Below are 25,252 nucleotides of genomic sequence, written 5' to 3' on the forward strand. Positions count from 1 at the left end.
GCTCACCAGATTGTGGAGAAGAAAATAATTTATTCTCAATCTTGCAAGAAGGGGTGCAGAGCCAGATATGGCTGGTGCCCCGAACAAAGAAAAATGACACAATTTATACCCCTAAGCCTAGCATGCAAGCTCTTCCTGTTTTTCCATAGATTGGATACTTCAGAAGTTACAGCTTATCTGAGATTTAACTTTCCCACGCAAAAGTTTGATTTAACTGCTTCTTCTATCACATTCCAACCATTTTAGTTTTTACCTGCTCCCCCCTTTGTCAAATAAGGAATAGAATTTAGTGCTGAAATGGCACCGACTTAGTTAGCTCCTTCTTGGGCATCCTTCCACTGCCCATAGGACTGGCCTAAACTGGTCTCCTCCACTGTTGTCCAACCCGGGAGTGGGAGACTGAGGCAGCAGGCCGCCAGGTTACATCAACATTTTTCTTATGTGAAAATTAACCTAATCTTTGTGTGTGTTTTTTTTTTTTTTTTTTTTTTTTTTGCAATTTATGGCTGACAAAGGTTTAAACTGGGAAATTACCAGGCAAACTGATTCTCAGTTCCCTAGCCTAGTAAGATAGGTTTAATCTGCCACACCTAGTCTTGCCTTAAAAGCTCTTGCAAAGAGGAGGCCCTTTCCCAATTGTTTCCATAATCAGATTTCTATGACTTTTTCATCCTGCTTAGTTCAATTTGGGCTTTAAGAATATTTATAAATATAACTGCATATTTAATTTTTAACAATTTGAATAGACCTCTTTTAAGAATTTTTATTTGTTAATTTGATATTATCCTGATGTATGAAGACATACATTGAGCTTTTTTTTAAAAATGGGCAGACACAAAGAGTTAGACACAAACACAACTCATTGATATTACTTGTAATTTGCATTATTTTATATACTGTTTAACTTAATTAATTAGGGGTCCAGAAATACATATTACTTATATAACTGCATATTTAACCTCAACAATTGAGCAAATAGGCAGACATGAATAGTTTGACACAACAACATGACTTTAGTTACTTTAAACTTTTCAAAGACTTTTGAAACTCTTCTTAATTTGCACTATGACCATGCAGTTTACCACAAGAATTTTCTTTCTTACTTAATGGATTGTAATAACCAAAATGTTCTCAATGCCTTAGCACCATTTTGTTTTAGAACTTTATATTTTACTTTGAAATTAGCAGAATTTTGGATAAGCAACAAGATTAACTTTATATATATTTACTGAGGCTATTTGAAGCCTCAGGGAGACAGACTGCTTTCTCTCATGAATTGCCACTCTTAGGAACACTGACCGTCAAGGCAGGAGACTTCTACCCCTCCACCCCCCTTTCTGATTTTGGAGATAATAAAACTCCAGTGGCCATTTAACCTTATTCTATCAGGCAGCAATTTATTTAGTTTACACTTGAATTCATGAGAGAAAGGGTTACTAATACCAGGAGAGGAGACAGTGATGTCCCAGCTCTTCTCAATTAAGAAATAACCATAGGCAAAGGCAAAGGGTGAGGTTAGGCTTGAAGTAACCATAAACAAAGGAAAGGTTAGTGTAGAATTTACACTTAAATAATAGTTTCAGGCTAAATTCACCCAGCTATAATCTCAGTTATTGTCTTTCCACTGTTTTATAATATAAATGCATTTATAAATGATTTTAACTCTTAGTTACAGTTTTTATTAATTTTTTAAAAACCTATTAATTTTATAACACCTTTAAATACCTTTCATTCAACTTATATTAAATGAACTTAACCATTACTTTAATTTTTCCTTTAAAGTAAAAGAATAAATCTCTTGCAGTTAGTTTGAAATAAAAGGCTACTTTTCAGGATTTGATTTCTAGAACATAAAATGTTCTTTTAAAAGAGGTAAGACTCCTCTTCAAACATTGAGGATATGATGAGGTTAAAGCACAAGAAGCTATTGATAAAAGATTTTCTTTATATATTGATCTTACTCAATTTAATCATAAAAATTTCCCTTCCACAAACCTTCTACACTTTCAGTATTCATTCAGGTTCTGTCCCACACTCTACTCTTTCCAATAATCAATCATTTTATCTTAGGACAAAATCATCTTCTGTTTCCTTAACAATAAAAACACACTCCATATATCCCACATACTAAGTTACCAGGCAAACTTCTTACAACATATAATTGCCATTAATACTAAACAAGTTTGTTAAAATAATGAACTTTTCTTCACTTTAAATACTTAGTAGCATGTAATACCAGAAACAGTTTTTTTGGAAGTAAGTTGGCAGGGGAGATTGGCTGCCGAATAAGTTTGTTATAAAATTGCCTTTTATTATTATTATTATCAATTCAGTTTTGTTAAATAATGACTTTCTGCAATTAGCCACTTAAATACCTTAAACAATGCTTTGTAAAACTTTTATAATTATTTATACCCTTAATACAAAGTTTACCTTCACAGAACACATTCTCTTACTTAAGGTTACTACAATACCTTCTAAGAACCTGAGCAGAATGCAAACGTATTTTGGCTTTTACACCCTAAGGAGGGAACTTTACTGCATTTATTCTGATTCTGCTTTTCACCTCCTTCACTTCCCCCCCTTCCAGGCAGTCGGGTGCACAACAAACAGGAATGCGGCTTATGAATAGAAGGGTGGACTCACTGGAAAGGGGCAAGCCGCTCCCCCCTTTCCAGCTTTCAGCCAAAATGGGCAGACAGAACCTACTCAAATTTGGCAACTCTCCCAGGAACCCAGCCGCCCTGACTGGGACATTCCCAACAGACTTGGGTGCTTGGCGCGGACACAGATGGCCTCCAAGCCCCGGCAAAGGGCCAGACCAGAGACAAGACACCAGAACATGCACAAACATCTAGACTCCTCAGCTTTTGCCCCAGAATCATTTCACCCCCTTGCCAATGGCAAGGGAGGGCTCCAGCTCAGCTGTAATTCCACTCTACATAAGGACACAACTCCAACACTAGCCTTGAGCTGACACAGACAGAAGCACAAAGGTCACTAATCTGACCCACAAGTTTATATATTTATTTTCACCATGGCTGCCCCCACAGCCATCACAAACCTCAGAACACTTAACATTTGGTATAAAGCAAATTCATTCACAAATTAGCACCATAACAAAAGATTTCAGCTAGACTTTTCCACTGTTTAAACTTTACACCCAGACCAAGCTCCACCAGAAAAGCCGATCCATTTTCCTGTAACCAAGTTTTGTTTTCCTTAATCTAGACCAATTTCCAGGACATTAGGACTTGAACCTATAAATAGCCCTTCCTATTAAAATCGAGACTCCACTCCTTTAGTGGATATAAGACCAGTACCAGATTCTAACATGCAGTTAGACAAACCCAAAACACCAGGGCTTTTCCCCGGTTTTCCTCCTTTTCCCAAGCCTAGAGAGAACGGCTTCCCCCCAGCCTTCTGGGGCTACTAGGGTTCTCTCGGGAGGTGATCAGCCTCCCCTTCCTAGCAATTAAAGCTAGGGCCTTCCAGACTGTGCTCACCCGGGGAGTCTTACCTTCTTCCATGTTCGGAGTTCTTTTTCGTTCCCAGAATCTTTCTCTTCAGACCTTCCATTGCCCCTCGATTTTGTCGGGAAGATTCTGGTGGAGCCCACATCTTTTCTGGATTAAATTTAATCCAGGGGCGCCCAGATTTGGGGTTCACCCGAGTCCTCCTGGCTTCCTCGGGGATTTGGAAGGGGCAGCAAAATGCTACCGTCTCTGGCCTTCATTTGTAGTCCCACCAGAGTCGCCAAAAATGTTGTGGAATTTAAGAGAAGTTCAATTATTTGAGTATAGAGAGGCCAGGACTCAGGAATGGTTTTGAGAAGGAAAAATGGTTTATTGACGGCCGGCCGGACTCGGGAGCTTTCAGTTTGAATCCCGAGCCCTGAACAAGATTTTCAAACGTCTTTTATACAGAAAGGAAAGGCCAAATGGTCCCTTTGTTTCAGTTCTCAATAGGCTTCAATTAGCATATATCTTCCACATCTTAGGTAAGCTTTTAGCATGGACTCCAGACATTCTAGATAAGCCTTTAGCGTATTTGGTTTTTGCATTTCCCCTAAATACTTAAAGTTTATAGCCCTTGCATTGTTAAACATTTCCTGGGACTGGAGCTGCTGCCAGTCCCTAAGGGCAGGACTGCAGCCTCTTACCGTTCCACACTCACAAGTCAAACAACTTAGTTATCTCTGAAGAGACAAAGAGCCTTCCACCCATAGCCCACATCACTATAACGCATGGGTCTTTTGTAATCAGAAAAATGTTAATAACTTTTTTAAAGTAAAAGAAACTAGGCCTTTCTAGACTTCTGACAAATTTCCTTACACTTTTCCTGTGGGACATTCTAACCTCCTATCCATTTACAAAATATATTTAAAGAGAAAATGACTTTTATTGAGTACCTACTCTGTGCTCAGCCTATGCTAGTGCTTGGAGAGACACACAAGATTAAAAACTGGGTCTCACTTTTTATGAAGTTTTCCTTCCCTCTCTATAAGCAGAGCTAACAAAGGGGAAGAAATTAGCACACAATATAACTAGGACATTGTGTGATTAAATGCAAAAGACTGTGTGCTGTAGGCCTTCAGGGAAACCAGGCAGTTAAGAGCTTGGGGCCATCTTGAAGATGTTAACTGAATAGGGCCTTGGAGGATAGGAAAAGAGACAGGATCAGCCTGCTCCCATTTCTCTGTGTTCCCTCTAGAATCTTCGATTACACACATCCCCTCAAAATGATGGTTTTCAGCTCTTCTCAGTGGTCAAGACCTTTCTGTTTTTTCCCTGGTGGGTTTGCACTTCTCCCTTATTTGCTGGAAATAACCTAGCACTTTGCCTCTTCAGGTTTGTCTACCAATTGGCTGCACCATCACCAGCTGAGAGCCTGTTCCTAATGGAGACTCATAGGCCCTAGTCCAGATCCACTGAAACAAAAGCTACATTTTGACAAGATGCACATGCAAGCGTGTGAAGCACTGTTAGAAACAGCCTGAATTTTAGATAAAGGAGGCAGCTACCCTTGTGGCTTAACAACTGATGGATTGACAAGGACCTCCTCAAACAAAATTTTCTATTATCTGTTCCTAAAAATGCCATGATTAGACTCATTCTATAAGGGAATGGTGGATGATCTAGGAGGATCACATACTAGCTGACACTTGAGAAGGAATCTACCAGGTCAAGCAGAGTAAACACTTGTTTTTTTCAATGTAGAAAGGAATGAGAGCTCAGAGGTAACTACTGTCCAAGCTCTGGTGAAGCACCAAAATGGAGGTTGCTGGCTCCTGTGGCCAGTGAAATGGGGTACCATGAGAGCAGAGGACCCTGGATTGGGGGGGAGGTGGAGCACTGAGGACTGCTTCATCTATCTCACAATTCTGTGTCAAATTACAGCTCAGGCTCCTTCTTGCTTCTTCATTTGAAGAATTCTCTGACAGCATAGAGTTTTGCCTATTACCAGAACAGCCCTGCTTCTAAATCTTATTGGCTATAAATTCAAAGTGAGAGAAAGAAAGCCAGTGGTTGACATTATTGGGTGAGGGCTGAGAAAGAGAGGCAAGGAAGAACAGGTGGACAAAATCAAATACATAAAGTGTTATATTTGGTGGATTTGAATATCTTGTGAGTGGGCAGTATGTTGGAGCTCTCTATGTGGGCTTTTCAAAATTTTTAAAAAACTTTTCTGTAAGTTTGAAATTATTTCAAGTAGAACATTTTTAAAAAATCAAGTGTTATGTTGTGTTATGAAATGGTGGTCATCTATTTTCCATGCAGCATGTTTTTCTTCTGAGTGTGAATTGGGCAGTTGGCTTAAGTCATAGTGAAATCTTTGAGGGTTTGTGAAGGAGGGACAGAGCTGTTGATTGTAAAGCCAACATTTCTGGTTCCCTTTTTGGTTTCTAGAAATGAAATTTGGTTTTCTAAGGGCAAAATGAATCTTCTTTAGGTTTCTTAAGGACCAGACTGCAGGAGACTGGGGTAAGTGAGGGAAGAGAAAACAAGTGGGCAGAGATACTTCTAAATAAGTGACAAAATAACTCAAAGGTTATATCTCGTGACTATTCTTTGAAGATGTGTAAAGTTAATACTCTGATGTGAGTGACTAATATAAAACATGCTATTAACACCATCAGGGACTCTAAAAAGTGAAAGGAAGAATCCCTATAATAATGGCTATGAAGCTGAGTTTTTAGAGCAGGCTAGTCCCTACATTTTGTCATCCTCCTTTTCTTCCTGCTTGTGGTGATTTAATCCATTTCTGTGGTTATGAACTCATTGTAAGTAGGATATTTTTTTTCTTTTTTTAAAATTGAGGTACCAGGGGCCAGGGATTGAACTTGGGACCTCAAGTGTGGGAAGCCAGCACGCAATCACTGAGCCACATTGGCGTCCCTGAGTTGGTTTTTTCAATTGTTTTTTGCTTGTTGTTCATTTTTGTTTGTTTGTTTGTTTTCAGGAGGCACCGGGAACCAAACCTGGATCTCCCATGTGGAGGTAGGAGCTCAATTGCTTGAGCCACATCTGCTACCCAAGTAGGATCTTTTGATGAGGTTATAGTTAAGGTGTGGCCCACCTCAATCAGGTTGGGTCTAAATTCTATTACTGAAGTCCATTATAAGGCAAATGAAATTCAGACAGAGAGAAAACCATGGGAATCAAAGAAGCTGAAAATCAACAGAGAGAAGGGAGAGACCAGGTGATGCCTCCATGTACCTCGCCATGTGACAAGCTAAGGACTAGTGATCACCAGCAACCAGCCCTAGAACATTAGTCTTTAGGGAGAAAGCATCACCTTGAAACTTCAATTTGGACTTTCTTTCAGCCTTGAAACTAAGCTAATTGCCATTGTTTAAGTTGATCCATTTCATGGTATTTGCTTGAGCACCCTGGGTAACTAAAATACTGCTTAAAGTGAGAAAGTTCAGGATTTTCCCTGATGAATTGCATCAATGCCTAACTATCCTCTAGAAGGGTCTATCCTAGGCTGTGAGACAGAAAAACTTAAAAGGAAGATGTGCGTTGGCCTCCTGGGTTATTTACTGTGTTTTTTCATCCTTTGATATTGTTTTCTTCTTTATTCACTTTATCAACCAAGGACATCATAGGATATATACACCCATTTTTGAATCAACAGGTGATGGTCACTGCATGTAGAAACTTGCTGTAGAAGTGGAGCGGTGGTGGTGGGAGGTGGATGACAGAGAGTAAGGAAGATTCCCTTCAGAACCTCCCATCTCCACCTGTGTGATCTGAACCTTTAGAACAGACTTTAAGAGCTTCATCCACAGCTTTGAAAGGGCACACAGAAAAATACATTTCTTTACTGTAAGGAGCCTGGTTTTGGATCCAGGCTTGCAGAAGGATACCTGTGTTGATGAGATGAAGAATCATTTCTTACAGGGACATTTTCTCTTCTTTTTCACACTACTTAATTCAATAGAGTTTTTGTGACACTGCAGTGTTTCATTATACATTACAGGTGTCTCAGATGATAATTGTGTCAGCAGTGCCATATAGGTTCGGAAGTGTCAGCACATCTGTCAAAACAACTCTGTGACCCACACATTTTGATAAAATATAATGTGAATGAATTTCAATGCAATGAAAGTATTCATATCTAAATTTAAAAAAAATCATCTGGAAAAGAAAAGAAGTAGCGAAACATAATGTAGTTTTATTATGATCATAATAATTCTTTTTTTTTTTTTTTTTAAAAAGATTTATTTATTTATTTAATTCCCCCCCTCCCCTGGTTGTCTGTTCTTGGTGTCTATTTGCTGCGTCTTGTTTCTTTGTCCGCTTCTGTTGTCGTCAGCGGCACGGGAGGTGTGGGCGGTGCCATTCCTGGGCAGGCTGCTCTTTCTTTTCACGCTGGGCGGCTTTCCTCACGGGCGCACTCCTTGCGCGTGGGGCTCCCCCACGCGGGGGACACTCTTGTGTGGCACGGCACTCCTTGCGCACATCAGCACTGCGCATGGCCAGCTCCACACGGGTCAAGGAGGCCTGGGGTTTGAACCGCGGACCTCCCATGTGGTAGACGGACGCCCTAACCACTGGGCCAAAGTCCGTTTCCCCATAATAATTCTTAAACTACAGCTTTATACAGAATAAGTTAGACTTTTCAATGTGTGATTAAAATGTAAAACTGAGGGTTGGGAGAGGAATTGAAGCAACTTGTGCATGACCTAGGTGACCCACCACTAAGATCCCTTCTTTCCGTGAGAGTCTATGATGCCAACGTTACTGAATATAAAGCAACAGAATGCCATGGCTTAGTCAGCATCCCAGATAGTCCACCTGCAGGAAAAGTTGGCTACAGTATTTTCAGAGGAGCTTTGAAAGTCATTTTAAAATCTGTCAATCAATAAATATTTATTGGGTAACTTCATTGTGCAAGTCACTGTTCCAGGAACATTAGAAGAGTCAAAGGACAAGGTTCCTTTCCTGAGGAAGTTTTAGATATTGTACTTTCTCAAATTTCTAAGTTCTTCTTATGAAATCTGCTCTAAGAAATTTCCTCCTAAGACACTCCTTAGAGCTAGAAGGTACCTTTCTAGGTAATTTTGAGAATTCTTCCCCTTTCAGCAAGAAATATGTAGATAATAGAGTAAAATGCCAATTAAAAAAACAAAAATCACTTAGATGTATTCTAAACAAGGCAATATAGAAAAATCTACTTTACAAAATAATTTATACTATTTAATCAAGAGAGCATAAAAGTGGATCTATGGATAAGTTTACCAGGACATGCAGAATAAGTCCTTATGTTAGTTGTAGCATATGCTTGTAGAATAACTTACAGTATACTATTAAAGAAACCAAAGCATTGAGCATTTCTCGTGTTTATTTAGGGCAGTGTTTCTCCAGATCCTGCAGAGTTGGTGAGGGGGCATGGCAAGTCCTAGGTTTTTTTATTGAACATCCAAGGAGGTAAGTTTCTTCAGTCCTCTACTCCCCCACTTTCCTATGTCTTGCATCCAGGCTGCTAGTTCTGGGCAACTAGCCTGTCTTCCCTCCACACTTTTCCTTGAATGTGTTCCTCTATGTCTACCCAGTAGAGACCATAAGAAACTAAAAGCAAAAATAAGGTATCACTGTCTACTGTACCTGTAATATATTTTACCAATGATATGCAGGGTCAAGAAAAATTTAAGGTAGAATTTAGATAGGTGATACAAAAAATGGGGAGAGAGCCAAGGAGTCTTAAGGTATGAAAATGGTAAAGCAGGGAAGAGGATAAATTTAAGGGAAGAAAGGAGTTAGAGAATAGAGGAATTAATTGACAGGCAATACATTAGAAGATAGAATAGAAATGTGGGAAGAGAGGAAGGCATAAAAGAGATGGCAGGCATAAAGGAATGCCTAGGTATGGTTAAAGATAGCTGAGTATATAAGGAGTGATAGAAAGAAAAGTGGAGAAGAAGAAATGGAAAACTAGACATGGAATTGTAGAGGTAAAGAGAAGAAGAAAGGAAGATAAGAAAAGAAATGATAAAGGAAGAGAGACGCAGTAGAAAGAAAAAATGCCCAAAGAATATCAACTAGGAATAAAAAACAAAAGAAAACTCTGACAAAGACAAATGCAAGAAAAAAACGTACAATGTATCAGGACTATACCGAAGTGTAGATTCCATACATAAAATGGAAAGCTCACATGCTTTTCAGTCTTGCAAAACCAAGCAATTTTGGACTTTGAATGAAAATGTAAGGCTCAGCTAGTGAAATGAAGCTAACCCGGGCAAGTAGCTTCGAGTTTTAAGGCATGGGTTTTCTGCTTTTCTTTAGGTCTGCACTAATTTGTGACAGTGCTAAATCTAGCAACTCCCAGAGGCCCAATCTCATCAGCACCACCTGGACCACTAGTCCTATTGCTGGGATAGGGAAAAGTTTAAGGATCATCAAGAGTGTCAGAAACTTAATGGAATCTTGGGAGGAAAAGTTTGGGAACTACCAGTGAAGAATATTAATTATTTTCCTTCCTCAAAGAATGCTTTGTTGAGATGAGACTTAGGCCTGAAGTAGTAAGCAGTCTTGTGCCTGGTCTTGTGGATTGGTCCCTTTTTAAAAGGATTCAAATGGAGGGTGTTCACCTGCATTAAGTGGGTTTACATTTCCACTCTTAAACTGTGCCGCATTACCTAAACACAGCCAACATGTTAGGATTTTCAGTAGGCTTAATTGGATCCCCATCAAACAGACCTCGCCTTCCAGTACTAGATGGAGTTACAGTGCCAGAGGAATGGGGCTTTGCTACTTTGGAGCCAAAACATGGTAACTGTTGGATGCTGGATGGTATTTGCTTCTGCCTCTCACCCTCATTTCTTTGGACTTTACTTTGAATTCCTTCTGGCTTGGGACCTTTGTCAGGGGTACTGATAACAAGCTGCTCAGGAGTAAGCTCAGCAGTTCTTTGATTAATCGGGTTGCCTTCAAAAATTTGTCCCAGAACATTGTTTCCATCTCCTCCAAGACCAATTTTGAGACAATGTGTATTCTTAGATTGAAGGGAACTGGCTTCAAGCAAGGGCATAATTTCCCTTTGGCCCTGTTGATTGTTTATAGAATATGGTGTGTTCCTCCTCAGAGTGGACACATAATCTCTAAAAGGGCTTGGGTTTTGGCTTTCCCCAGGCAGTCTCTTCTCTGAGCTGTTCGTTTGGCTAGACAGGGTGCTTACCAGGGAGATGATATGTCTTGCATGCTTAGTATGAGTACCTTCGGTATTCAAGGGGCTGGTGTCTTTGTTCTCTCCTGGTACTAGACTGAAGGATGGAGTGTACTCTTGTAGAGCAAGTGGATTGTCCTTGGGCCTTGTGACAGCACAACAGGAACTCCTTTGGTTTAGATGAAATAAATTTGCTTCATCTTGTCCTGTTGGGTAATTTTGAGGAATTAATTCTGGGAAAGCCAAATGTTTCCCCTCTGGTGAATTTAACCTAGTAATTTGCATGCCATAGTTCAAATTCCCATCTTCATGCCATTTTGGATTTTTCTGAAGCCTATTTGGATAGTTACTGAAATAGTGCTGGTTCTTTTTCCAGTCTGGTGAAATAGCAGGGGCTTTCTGTAAATTTGGTACCTCATCCCAGAAATTTTCCTTAACATATGGCCTTCCTTCTTTCTGCCCATGGGCTTGAATCCTATTGTACCAGGTATTCCAGGAAGGAAATAGAGTGCTTTCTTCTTGTCCAACAGCATTATTAACATAATAGCCCCTGCTCTCCACAGGTGGTGGTACAGTGGAAGCTGTATTATATGATGGAAAATTCTCATCTGGGCCCCAGGGATAAAATTCACCATAAGGAAAATCCTCCCTGGGTTTTGATGGATTATCTAAGGAATGGTGAAGATATTCCTTAGGTTGATTTGGAGTATATTGCTTGCCTTCATAGTGCCTCATGGTTGGGTCCCCTTTAAAGTTGGATTCCTCTTCACCCCATCTACTTTGTCCTGGGAAAGTTTCATCTCCAGTTGGATCATCTGGGTCCTCTTCATTATAAGGGATTCTCTTTTTTTGGTCTGGAGTATTCATGGGATACAATGGATGTTCTGGTTGTCCCATAGTATTGGGAGAATCATCTCCATCCCATGTATTGCCTCTAAGGTATGGGGAGTTTTCCCTGGGATCATAGGGATTATATTCAGGGTAGAAAACACTTCCTCTAGAACCATGGGAAGATTGAGGTAAGTGTCCATCCTGCCTCCCAGGAGGTGAGTGTCCTTCCTGCCTTGCAGGATCTTTCCCAAAGTTTGGAGAGATTTCTTGGTGGTTCCAAATGTTTCTTCCAGCAGGCAAATTTTCTCTTGCAGAGGAAGGGATTTCCTCTGGGTACACAGGATGAAATGTACTGTGCTTTAATTCTGGCCAACTAGTTTCTGATTCATGTGGGATTCTTCTTGGTTCTAAAACAATCCCTTTGGGCAAATGCAGGCTTTGAGTTTGTCCATCAGAATTTGAGGTTCTCCTGGAATCTCCTCTTGGGTAATAGGAGTTTTCCTGTTGATCAATAGAATTAAAACTGGGAGCTGGCCTGTTACCCTCAGAGTCAGGCAGTTTGTAATTTGATTTATTAGCTCCATTATCATGAGAGTTTCTCCAAGGGTCAGTTGGATCCCTTGTAGGACTGCCTATTGTTTCTTTTTGACTTACTGAATTCTCCCTTGGATTTTGGAATTTTTCACTGTGGCCAACAGTGCCATGACTGGGACCAAGTAAGGCAACATTGGTTCCCACAGTATGTTTATTTAGCCCCTGTGGCTTTCTTCTGAAATTTGCTGGATTTCCTGCATGTTTGGGAAGACTACCTCGTGAAATAGAAGGGCAAACTTTGTGATAAGCTGGATTTCCTAGGAGAACTGCTTTTTTACTTTCCAGAGCAAAGGAGTTCCACCGAGGACCCCTTTGAACTTGATTTCGATAAAAAGGTCCATTCTCTCTGTGTCCCATGACGTTGCCAGAGGGATGCCATGGTCTTCTTGCAGGAAAATCTCGGATGTTAGGATTTGGATACTTTTCATGAATATTTGACTGACTTGGTCTCCAAGGTATTTGACTTCTTGGCATTTCCTGGCCTGAAACATAAATTGGAGGGGATGGGGTGGCCACGTTTTGAGCTGTAGGATTGTTCCCAGGATTTGGCACATGGGCACTGTTTCCTGTTGGACTAGTGCCATTTCCACCCTGACTCCCTCCAGTACCAGGTGTATTCGGTTGAGAAGAATTAGTTGCAGGAACTGTTGAATTAGTGGTGGGTTCTGCTGCTGGGCTCTCTGTTTTAGGGGGATCTTTTTCTTTGGGTTTTTCAAAATTTTGTTCAAACATCTCTTCTGAATAATAAGGAGGGCGACCCCCAAATCCATGATATCCAAAATATCCAAAGTAAGGATTCTGTCAGAAAGAAGATGGAAATTGATAATTACTCTGTTTCTCACTATAGTGTTTGAAATTTTTTAGTGTGAAAGGGAAATCCTATCAGCCATGTGTTCACATGCTTCTCTTAATACCATTGGCTATGCTTTTTTAAATTGAAATTTGATTTCTCCCTGGTTTCCGTGACCTTTCTGGTTCTCCTTTCTGGTTCTCTTTCTGACCACTTCTTCTTAGACTTTTATTCCTAGGCTTGGATCCTAAATTTGAGTTTTGTAAAGGTTCCATCCTCATCCTCCTTATTCTTCTGTTCTCATTTTACACACCTGTTTTGAGAAATCTATTGCATGCCCATGCCTTCAATATGGTTACATATTTTAACTTCCAGTGCCATAATTCTGGCCCAGGACACTTTCTCCTGAGGCTGAAGTAGCAAGACTACTCCACTGAAGGGCTCATAAATACTTCTGACTGAATGCACCCAGAAAAATTAGGCTCATCTCTCCGCAGACTTCCTTTTCCAATACTCTGTATTTAAGCAACATTCCCCACTATCTACCCAGTTTCCCAAGTTTCTGATCTCTCCTTTACTTTCCCCAGACAATTAACAGCCAAGTCCTATAAAATCTAAACTTTCATCTTTGCCCCTTCCTCCTTTATTCCTGGTACTCCTAAACTCTTGTAATAGTTTTCTTACCAGTTGCTCTGTACCTTGTCTTACTTTTCTCGAACCTTGCCTCTACATAGCTGTCAGAATAGTGAGGTTGGAGTGGGGAGAGCAGGAATTCTGTCACTTTCCTCTTTAAATATGATTTAAAGCTGCCTTTACTTTACAGGATAAACTTTAACCCTCTTAGCAAAACACACAAAGTAATACAGCGTGGTGCTAAAGAGTGGGCTCTAGACAGACCAGGATTAAAGTTTTGTCCACCAGTAAGTAGATGAGTCTGAACTAACCTCAATTTATTCATTTGTAAAATGGAGATAATAATAAAATAATATCTACTTCATAAGTCGTCATGCAAGTAAATGGTCAAATATGGTAACATGTATAAAGGTTTAGCTTAGTACCTGGTACTTATTAATTGCCCAATAAGTGTTACATATTGCATCATCATTAAATTACAATAATCATCTGTCCATGACTATTACATCCAGCGTCATCTCCTTCTCCTTGTATTTTACAAAACTGTAAATCACAAATGATTTTAGTTCTTTGAGTGCTCTATTCTCTTTGTATTTCAGTGCTTCTGCACATGGCTTCTTCTTTCTGAACTTTCCCTCTACCTACACATTTATCCCTCCAGGAAAACTTGACTTATCTTTCAGGACTTAGCTTGAATGCTTCCTTCTCTTTGAAGCTGTCCTGACTTCTACAGGCGGAATTAGGTTCTACTCCTTTGTGTCCATAACAGTACAGACTTCTGCTATAACACTTATCTCACAGAATTTTAATGGCCTGTTTTCCTGGGACTTTCCACTTGATTGTGAAGTTTTTGAGTGAGAACACTAAACCTCTCATCCCTGTTTTCCTAGCACCTTACATGATAGGAAATGGGAAATAGTGAACAAAAAAATTGTTTTTGATGAATGATTTAATCATTATGGACTCAACCAGTATGTTTGTTATGTATTTGTGGGCATTAGGTAATTTAGTTTTCCAAAGCAAGTAAAAAGTATTTTATCCCCATTTGTAGATGGAGATGATGAGATAGGTGAGGTGATGGTATCAGCATCCTGCAAACAATTGGGCAGTGTCCCCAGAAGTAGAATGTGACTTCCTAATGCCCCTGAGTCATTCTGCTTCACTTTTTCATGTTTTGTTTGTGAAAATTTTAATTGCCAGTTTCTAGGTTGAATACAAGTATTTTACTTATTTTTGTTTAGAATTCTGTTCCAATGATGCTTTTAAAAGCATCTAATGTCAGTATTTCAAGAACAATATCCCCAGAGCTACTGGGTTTCCTAATTCCACTGAGGATATGTCACATACTTAGGGAAAAAGAGAAAGTAGGAGTGGGGTGCTGGGCCACAATCTTAAATGACTTTTTTGATGACACAGTGCTAGGGTATTTTAACAATCACTTTGTAGTATATGCATTTGGCTCTTCTCTTAGTGTGATGTAGTAAAAAAGCCACTGGAGAGGGAGTCAGAAGACTCAGATTCTCGGTCCAATTTAATCACTAACTCAGCAGGCAAAACTGACTAGTAATTTATCTTCTTTGGGCTTCAATTTACAATGAGGGACTAAGATAATGACTAACTTCCCTTCCAGAGTAACGTTCTAAGATGCTCTTACTTTCTTCTCTATTTACTAATTGCTTCATCACTAGGGTCCAGCATCAACCTGGAGCAAAGCTTAATAGAGAGATTTTTATACATGTGGAATGAAATTTCTATACATGTAGAGGAGAACTAATATATCACATTTATTTTATTTTAGGTTCTTGGCTTAATTTTTTTCACATTTATTTCTAATTTTTTATCTTGGGTGCTTGAGCTACAGCTTCATGTGTTGGATTTTAACATTCATACTAGATGAAGATCATAAAAGTAGAGACTTTAGGATTGTAATTACTAATAGAAGAATGCAGTTTTACTTGTGCTTACCCCTCCTTCTTCATTGCTAATTGGTGGGCGTCCATAACCTGGTGGTATCCTCTGAAAGGCAAAAAACACAATGAACACAAGAGAAAATCACTTTATGTGCTGCCATTTGTTTGTATGACTCAAGGTGCCTTAAAATAGGCAGAATCAGAGATTAGGAGAAAACAATGTTAGCTTTTAACTTCTGAGTGATTAGCTCCTACGACCTAGCTATTAATAGCTGAAACATAATCCATCAAATAAAAAGGTGTCGACTGAGTCTTCAACACACATACAACAATAGAGAGCAAGCATACACAGACATATTTGAGCCTATTGGGATCCAAACATCTCAATTAGAGCATCTAATATGGAGATTAAATAATGAAGCTATTATCCTGGATTATTGCCATAATATTTTTATTTGACCAAGATGAATTTTCCTAATCAAATTTGGGGACTGAGTTTCTGCTCTGGGATTGCTACATAGTGGGAGGGCTTAGAAAGACGGTTCCAGCTTCCACAGAAGACCAACGAGTTCTATGGAGATGAGATTTAGTAGCTACTTCAACATGAGAATCATGTTTACCTTCTTTTAAAATTTACCTCATATTACCTTAGTTTCGTTAGGTCAGTATGGCCAATAAAAGGAAGTCATTCTTTTAAGGAAAAAAGAAGTAAAGAACTCTTATTCCTTGAAATGAATTGTTCCTTATTGACAAGAAGCCTTCTTGGTTGTAGAGTTGTGGACAAGAAAAAACAATATCACAGCTAAATGAATGATCTTCAAATATTTATTTTTATTAGTTTAGCAGAAATTGGTTTTTAATATTTCTTTAATTCAAAAAGCTTATTTTACTATTCATAGTCTGAATGCCTATGATACAATCTCAATATTAAATTTTATTTTAGTGATTTTAAACTGAGGAGTCTTGCAAATATTATTTTGCAAGATTCTTTATAGTAATCTATCTGTCGCTAGAAGTAATAAGATATGATGGAAAGATCTTAGCGTAATCATAATTTATGTTATGATTTTCAAACTCCAATTGTGCTAATTTCCTCACTACATTAAGTGAGGATAATCTTTGTATTTTCTAATCACTGCGGGAAGTAAGGAATAGTAATGAGGTATTATGCACATTCCTTTAAAATTAATTAATTAACTAAATATGTTAGTAGTAGTTATTTGATTATTTAGGTTGTGTTCATGTTACCAATCTGTCTGAGTGAAAAATTCATTTTAAAAGCTCTTTATTTTTTTCCTGCATCATTACTGATATGATGGTTTTGTTTCTTCCTCTGCTGATTGGGATATGGTATTCCATTAGACTATATAAACTCCTATTAGTCTGAGATAAAATGCGCAAATATAATTTTTCCCTTATAGTGAAAATTTTAAAAAAACTCACCTGTGGCATTTGCCATGGTGGTTGTTGATAGGGAAATAACCCATTGGCAAATGGTGGGAATTCCTAGAGAGAAAGAAAAATCAGAGTGATATGGAAGAGAGAAGAATAAATGATAAATGGAGCAAACCACCTAAACAGAACTATTTGAAACTTCAGAGTCTACATTTCTCTTCCCACTAAACTATGTTTATTTGTTGCTGTTGTTTTCTTTTTTAATGGTAGGGATAATAAAATTTAATATTATTGAACTCATGTTTTTGGCACTGCACTGAACATTTTATATTGGTGAACTCATTTAATTCTCACATAACCCTAGAAGATTGTGCTATTGTTATCCCCATTTTCCTAAGAAACAGCTTCGGAGAGCCCAGTCTCAAAGCTAGTAAATGATTGAAAGCAGGACTCAAATCCAGGAGTGTCTTTTTATTCCGTTTTGTATTCCCTACATCTATAATAATGTCTGATAGTAAATTTTATTTTATTTTATTTTATTTTATTTTTTTAAAAAGTCCTTTATTGTAAAATTATAAAATAAATAGAAAAATAGATTGAAAGAAACTGCAAATTTTAAAAGAGATTGCAAGGCAAAGTTAGACTGATATAACCAATTATAAAAAATAAATAGCATAACAACAAACCTTTATAAATGTAAATAATAATTCAAATATAATAGAAATTAATCATAACATAATTCTAATTCTTATGTTACAGCTCTAACTATTGGACATAATACTCTCTAAGAATGAAATAAATTATTGGTTTAGTTATTTTAATTTCCATTTAGGCCATAAGTCTTTCTAGATAATCAAATTCCTATTTGGGAATTCTTCACATCTTATTCAAATAAATTACAGCAGATAGCAATTTGTCAACTCATAATTTTATGAGGTAGAAAACCTCAAACTCTTGGTCAAAAGCATTCATGCTAATTTGTTATTGATCCAGATAGATTATATTAATTAAAGAGTATGAATAAGAAATGAAGTATCCAAAAATATATCTTTTCTCCAGTCCTCCTCAATTAAAAGCAAGTGTTTATTTTATATGAAAAAAATTGCCAATTGCACTGAGTAATTATTGTTCATATACTATAAGGTTGTTAATTTACATTTATCTGGTCTACTCCAGCTTTTTGTTGTTGTTGTTACTATTTGCATGGTATACCTTTTCCCAACCTTTCACTTTTTTTTTTTTTTTTTTTTAAATTTTTTTATTTTTTATTGACTTTGTAATAATATTACATTAAAAATATATATGTGAGGTCCCATTCAACCCCACCCCCCCACCCCCCCTCTCCCCCCCCCCGATAGTAAATTTTAACTGACTGAAAGTCAGTGTCCTAGAAACTCCACACTGGATGGGATCTTGGGAAATCATTTGTGCATCCCCTTGTCTTATGTCAGGACTGTGCTTATGTCATCCTAAAGTATATTCCAGTGTTACCATTCAGAGTAAGATCATCAAAGCATGCATCTGAAGGTACTTGAGGTAAATTAGCTTATTTATGGGGAAACAAGTGAAAGATAAAGTGACTATATGACTTTTTAGGTCATATAACTAATAAGGCCATCTTTGTTCTCTGACTCAAATTAGTGCCCATGTTACTATACCAAGTTGCCTGTGTATTTTAAAGGAGCTTCTTTAGAGCAATAGTATTTGGGTAATTTTGAATCAAATGGAGGCTGCATTGACTCACCAGGCAGTTTTGGACAGGTAACATTGGAGCAAGTGTGTTTGTAGGGGTGGCATGACCCTCCACATAGTTCTGAGGTGCCATTTATTACTCTGACTTGGAGTGCTGCTGGGCAAGCCTTACCTGGGGTGGTGAAGGTTCCTCTTGGGGCTGAGTAGGTGCATGTAGTGGCTGCTTTAAAGGACGCTTTGGTGGTGGCTTTTTTGACTCAGGCTGGTTGGTTTTCTGAGTCCCTTGGGCTTGACCAGTTTTGCTGTGGTGTTTGGGTGCTGAGGGAGGTGAGGGTTTCTGTGGGTGCCATGTGTTGGGTGGAGGATGAGGCCACATGGGCATCTGGTACTGTGGGAAGAGCTGAGGGAACTGTATGCCATTTCCATACACAGGGCCCAGATGTCCCATCTGAAAAGGAAAAAAAATAGCAGAGAAATCACACTAGGGGCTGAGAGTCAGGCTCTTCCCATCTACTGATGTCTGCCTCCAAAACTCAGCCAAGGCTCTTGAAAATCCTAGGAACTTGAGTCAACAATGGAAACTTAAAGATCTCTAGTTAGAATTTCTTTTAAGTGTCATTGTACAGGGAAGCGAATTTGGCTTAACTGATAGAGCATCCGCCTACCATACGGGAGGTCCATGGTTCAAACCCAAGGCCTCCTGACTGGTGTGATGAGCTGGCCCATGCACAGTGCTGATGTGCACAAGGAGTGCTGTGCCATGCAGGGATGTCCCTGGTGTAGGGGAACCCCATGTGCAAGGAGTGTGCCCTGCAAGGAATGCCGCCCTGCATGAAAAAAGTGCATCCTGCCCAGGAGTGGCACTGTGCACACGGAGAGCTGATGCAGCAAAATGATGCAACAAAAAGAGACACAAATTCCAGGTGCTGCTGACAAGAATACAAACGGACACAGAAGAACACACTGTGAATGGACATAGAGAGCAGACAATCGGGGGCGGGGAGAGAAATTAAAAAAAAAATCTTAAAAAAAAAAGTATCATTGTACAGAAATGAATTTCAATTTCAGTCCTTTAAAAAATCAAGCAATCAAATTAACCAAGAGGGAGAATTAGAAGAGAAACTTCAGTTTAAGGATTTAATGGATGAATTTCTAAATCCTAAGCCTTTCCTTGGATAAGAAGTGCACAGGTCAGGTTACAGAAGGAATTGGTGCCAAATTCAAAACCACATGATTGTTATAAGTCTGAGCAAGAAGGAGAAAAAAGCAAAAAGAAAACAAAGGAAGTGAGAATGTTAAAAAAAAAAATAGGAAGATTAAAAATTCTGCCGTTCTGCCTATATAAATGCTCTTAAGTGGTGTCTGTACTTTCTGGGTATAGGCCATCTTCAATATTCAGTTTTCTTTATCAGAGACTTCACAATTACAAGATTGGACAGGGAAGTAAAAGTAGTTATAATCTGAAAATGCTAATTTATGAATTGACCTCTTACAAAATCTGTCCCCATTCAAACATTCCTTCCCTGGTTTAACACCAGTTCTATATATAGCCAGTCTTCATTCATTGTCTCTCGTTACCTACACCATGGCATGCACACAATACAGTGCAAATGTAATGGATATGACTGGAAGGTGAAATTGCAAATCCTGCATCAATATACAAGATCATATAATAATTAAATTGGTGAAAATCTCAAATTACAGGCAAATTCACTTAAATCTAGAAAGAAGATTTGGAGAATTGGACCAGTCAATTGACAATGATGTTGGTTTCAAGTGAGTGGCTTTAAAATAGAATGACTTGAATGAGAAAGTTTAAGAGGAAATTGATCACCCCTCTCCTAAATGGCCATCCTTATGAATCATGCCACTAAAGTCAAAAGTGGCATATAGTATTAGAGTGTTATCATGCAACTTTGTCAGAAAAATTATACCAGAAATATTCAGCTGATATTGGTTCAATATAAATTTGTTCATAGTGAGAAGTATAACTTACAATTGTTCAATAAGGCAAAAACATTTCATAATTTTAATGTTATCTTTTAAGATAGTCCAAATAAAATTTACCCCCAGTATTATGTTATTTTTGTTCTCATTCTTTGGGAATATACTTTGTGTGATCTTTCCCCAGGACTAATTTTCTTCGGATATTAAGAATGCTTGTAATTACTAATTGATTTTGATTTTCTGAAAAAAATAATAGTTATGAACAAGGAGAAAATTTGGTCTAAGGGGATAGGTGAAATGACCGTTTCCCCTTAAAACTTATAAAAATTATATTGCAACTAAAACGTGGCTAGCCCTTGGTGTCTCTATTGGTCAAGATAAACATTTAAAATATAATTACCTGGATAGAAATGAGAGATAATCAGAAATAATGTAAAGAGAAACTTATATGTGGGGAGTTTACAAAGTTGAATTGACCATACCATATCATCTGTGACCAGAGGAATTCATTAATGTGCAAAAAATTTGATCAACAAATCTTAAGATAAGTTAATTTCTGATTTCAAGCCACAGCAGTCATAATTTTTTTTTACTAGTTATATAGTTATGCATTAATTTAAAATAAGAATGCAATTTTAACAACTTCCTAGGGCGTTTTAATTTTAAGTCAGAATTTTATTTTGAAAAGACTCAGTATAGGGAAGTGGACTTGGCCCAATGGATAGGGCATCTGCCTACCACATGGGAGGTCCACAGTTCAAATCCGGGGCCTCCTTGACCTGTGTGAAACTGACCCATATGCAGTGCTGATGCGCAAGGAGTGCCCTGCCACGCGGGGGTGTCCCCCATGTAGGGGAGCCCCACGTGCAAGGAGTGCACCCAGCACGAAAGAAAGTACAGTCTGCCCAAGAATGGCACCACACACACGGAGAGCTGACACAAGATGACACAACAAAAAGAAACAGATTCTCGGTGCGGCTGATAAGGATAGAAGCAGTCACATAAGAATATATAGCGAATGGACACAGAAAGCAGACAACTGGCGTGGGGTGGGGGGAAGGGGAGAGAAATAAATAAAAAGAGAAATAAAAATCTGGCCCTCCTTTGAAGTTTTTGAATGTCCTGCTTCACTCATTTTGAGTTTTGGATTTGAAAATGTGATAATTCTATGAAGAAGTAATTCTTTTTTCTGCTGTTAATTGCAATTGGCTAATAATCCTGGGTATGGGTCATGTAAAAGCTATTGATACGCAAAAGTGTCAACCTATATGCACAATCCTTGGTGCAAATGCTACCTTTATTAGCTAGCAAATTTAGGAAAGACGCTAACTAGAAATTAACATAAAACCACATTTACCTTTAAAAGGACTATTGAAGCAAACAGGCAGGACGATGATAGGGAAGTTACTACTTGGCCTTATTTGAGAGTTTATTTTCAACACTCTCTCCCTCTCCCTCTTTTATAAGAAATTTTTATAAATCAGAAAGTTTTCTGATATTCTCTCTCTCTCTTTAAATTCTGAACTTGAAGGATAGGGCTCTGAAATGCATCCCTCCTGAATCCTCCTTGTACTTAGAAGATGCACTGTCAGAAGAGACTGAACAGTCATACCTCTTCACTTTTACTGCTGAATCCAGGCATTCGGGGCATGTGCGGCATTTGCATCTGAAAGTGAGAGAGGTTAGAGACAATTGCACAGTATTAGTTGAAATCAGACCTCCAAATTATCCCCAAGCTGTGCAATGACAGAACCCAAAGAAACTGCCTAAAATTGTTTAATACTCACTGGCATAGCAATGGAATTACCAAGTAGACCCAGAAAGACCAGAAGAGTCTTCATTTCCCCCCTTGGTACCTGGAATACAAAGCTGAATTTTATCTCTGGACTGTGAGATAATTATGCTTAGAACATTGCACTTATCTAGGTATTAGCCTATTTGTGTATAGGAACCTCTGCTGCCATTTTTATTTTATGTCAAAACATTACTTATAATTATTATCTGGCATGCTCCTAGCTGCCAAAAGGGTCTAAAAGAAAAGCTGGGAAGCAGATGTGGTTCAACTAATTGGGCACCCGTCTACCAAATGGGAAGTCCTGGGTTCGGATCCTAGTGCCTCCTGGAGAAGGTGAGCAAACAATGAGCGGACAGATGAGAGAACCATGGGAAGGGGGGGTGTGGCATAAAAAAAAAATCTTAAAAAAAATATATATATATAAAGAAAAACTAATAGTAAATGAAAGAAAGAGAGGAAGAGAGCACAGTATCATTGATACTTATGAAGATGGTTTCTAGCACTAGAAAGCCGAAATTAGAAATAAGAAGGTTTAAGCAAATAGTAGGAATATTGATAGTTTTGAGTTTCTAGTTGCTGGACTGGTTTAGAAAGGCATAAAGCCCAACTATGTCCATTGTAAAGAATAATTTCAGTTACAACGGTGGCACTTGCCAAAATTAGGATTTGGTGCTAATTTCTTAGATATTATAGACAACATTCCATTATACAGAGGCTAGTTAAATAAACTGAAATATTCCTGAATGCTATCATTTTCTTCTTCCCTCTTTTGTTATTGTTATTATTGTTGTTGTTATTTTACCTCTAAAATCACTTCTGCTCAAGGGAGAGTAAGGGAAATAGGAAGAAATATAAATTTATCTGTTAGATACTTTGATTAAACATGGAGGAAAAGGTTTGAAACAATAGACTTGGAGATGAAGTTTAGAGATTGCTTTTATGGATTTCATTTATTTCACTCTAGTTAATTACACAAGTCTTATATTTACATATTTGAAAAAGTTTACTCTGAAGCACTTATTTGGATAATTCCTTAAGAAAACTTTGTTTCTATTTGCATACACAATAGAGGAAAATAAAGGTTTTAATCAGAATGATTCATTTTCATGGTATATCAGATACAACGCAATTAGCAGAGTAACTAGCATATAGATACTCAATAGTTGTTCATTCCTTTAGTTCCTTTTTCCTTTTTCTGGGCATGAAATATACCTAGTAGTGATTTAAGCCAATGCTCACCCTTCTGCTTGTTTCCCGGAATAGGACCTTTAGCATTTTATAATTTACTTTTACCTAAAGTATTTTCTGAATAATGTAAGGGAGAGTGTAATTAAACAAAGCAATCTGTAAGTTATAGTAGCATTTCCTGCTAATTAAAGATTTTCAGAATCATAACTTTCTATAGAACTAAAAATAACAACTGAAACTTGTGTGTTTAGTACAGGCTCCAACAACACAAGGAAGCTAATGAAGAGAACACGGGTGAAGGCTTTCCTTTTAAGCTCTACTTTCCCAGATTGTGGTCTGAGACTTTTGGGACATTTTGGACATTTAATTTCTCTCACTTAATCTCCACTGCCTCTCTATAGTAGCTGAAACATGATTCTTGATAATGTTGCTATTATAGTTCACAAATGTACAGAAAGATGTGGCCTTGTATTTTGCAAATATGAAATGCCGATTTAAAATTAATATATTATGTTAGATGATCTTTAAGATCCCTCCCATCTCTAAAAATCCATGATTAGATGAAAGTCTATGAGTAATAATTTTTTTGGATTGAAAAAAGCACCCACAGTGATTGTTTATGGAGTACAATGAATGTGTAAATTCTTATTTCTTCCATTCCATCTGTGAACTCAGTTGCTCATTGTTTTTTCTGGCATATTTAAATCGTGTTTTGCCCTCTCAAGTCTGACAATATCTAGTTTGATATGTGAACCTTATGTATTGGGAAAAAAGAATAAAAATACTCACCAAGTTATCTAGTTTAGGAAAAGAGACTCCTTGTCTGCAATGAAGCAGCAGCATTTTTTTGGCTAAAATTTTCATAAGACTTTAAGAAAAATAAAGATTTAGCATGAGTAGAAACTCAAATATAGAAATGAAACTAATAAATGAAATGGATAACAAAGCTTCAGCTAAAAGGCAGCGCATCATGCTAGTTATTTTATTCCATCCTACACTTAGTAGAGAGCCCCGAAATCAACCCTAATAGTCTATTGCTTTAAGAGTTGGATGAAATGTAAATCACGGAGAAACTGACACAGCAGGTACCATATTTTGAAATACATCTAATGCAATGTTGACAAAACGTGATTCCTCTGTGGGAAAAGCACAAAATCACAGTATTAAATGAGGTCTATATAGATTGGAGGAAAACTTATAAGAAAAACAAATACATGAAATAAACCAAAGAATTTAAATCATTATCAGAAGATTAGCCTGCAAACAATTATACACAATATCAAAGAATGCAACAAGGAAATCAAACAACATCTGTGAATTAAGTTCATTATTTGGCACTACAAAATTTATGTTGATAATCTCTAATACTCACCCAATGCCAGTTAGAAGGTGCAAGAGATATAAAATAACTTTTACTTGACTTTGTTAGCCTATCTTTGAAACATATACCTAATGGTCTACAGTGGAAATTATTACAAATTGGTGAAGCCAGGGAGATCTTGAGGAGCAAGACACATTTACTTCTTAATAATAAAAACAAAAGTTCTTCATTTATGTGTCATGTTCAGTACAAAAAAGACTTAAAATAAAAAGGTTCTTCCTTGTCAGAAAACTTAGGATAGCAAGGTCACATTTAAGCACAGTTGTAGACTTGCACAACCAATCAGCTTTGAGAAAAATGGTTTTGTCATCACAAGAGTTTAAGGTAAAAACACGTGTCTAATGTAAAATTTATAATGTGTTATTATAAGAGCTGTCAAATCAAGCCTCTTATTATATATAATAACAGTCCAGGAATATAAGCTT

General features: G+C 37.8%; 1 protein-coding gene across 1 annotated transcript; it reads right to left on the reverse strand.

Annotated features, from left to right (window-relative positions):
* Positions 1 to 10,013: 10,013 nt before the first annotated feature.
* Positions 10,014 to 24,289, reverse strand: ENAM (enamelin). Its single transcript, XM_004477547.2, is given in 9 exon segments — positions 10,014 to 10,148; positions 10,150 to 12,894; positions 15,485 to 15,535; positions 16,873 to 16,935; positions 18,689 to 18,964; positions 20,912 to 20,953; positions 22,076 to 22,129; positions 22,251 to 22,319; positions 24,236 to 24,289. Coding segments are annotated over 9 exon segments (3,489 nt in total).
* Positions 24,290 to 25,252: the final 963 nt, after the last annotated feature.

This window comes from Dasypus novemcinctus, chromosome 1 (assembly GCF_030445035.2).
Source record: "Dasypus novemcinctus isolate mDasNov1 chromosome 1, mDasNov1.1.hap2, whole genome shotgun sequence".
Taxonomy (NCBI): domain Eukaryota; kingdom Metazoa; phylum Chordata; class Mammalia; order Cingulata; family Dasypodidae; genus Dasypus; species Dasypus novemcinctus.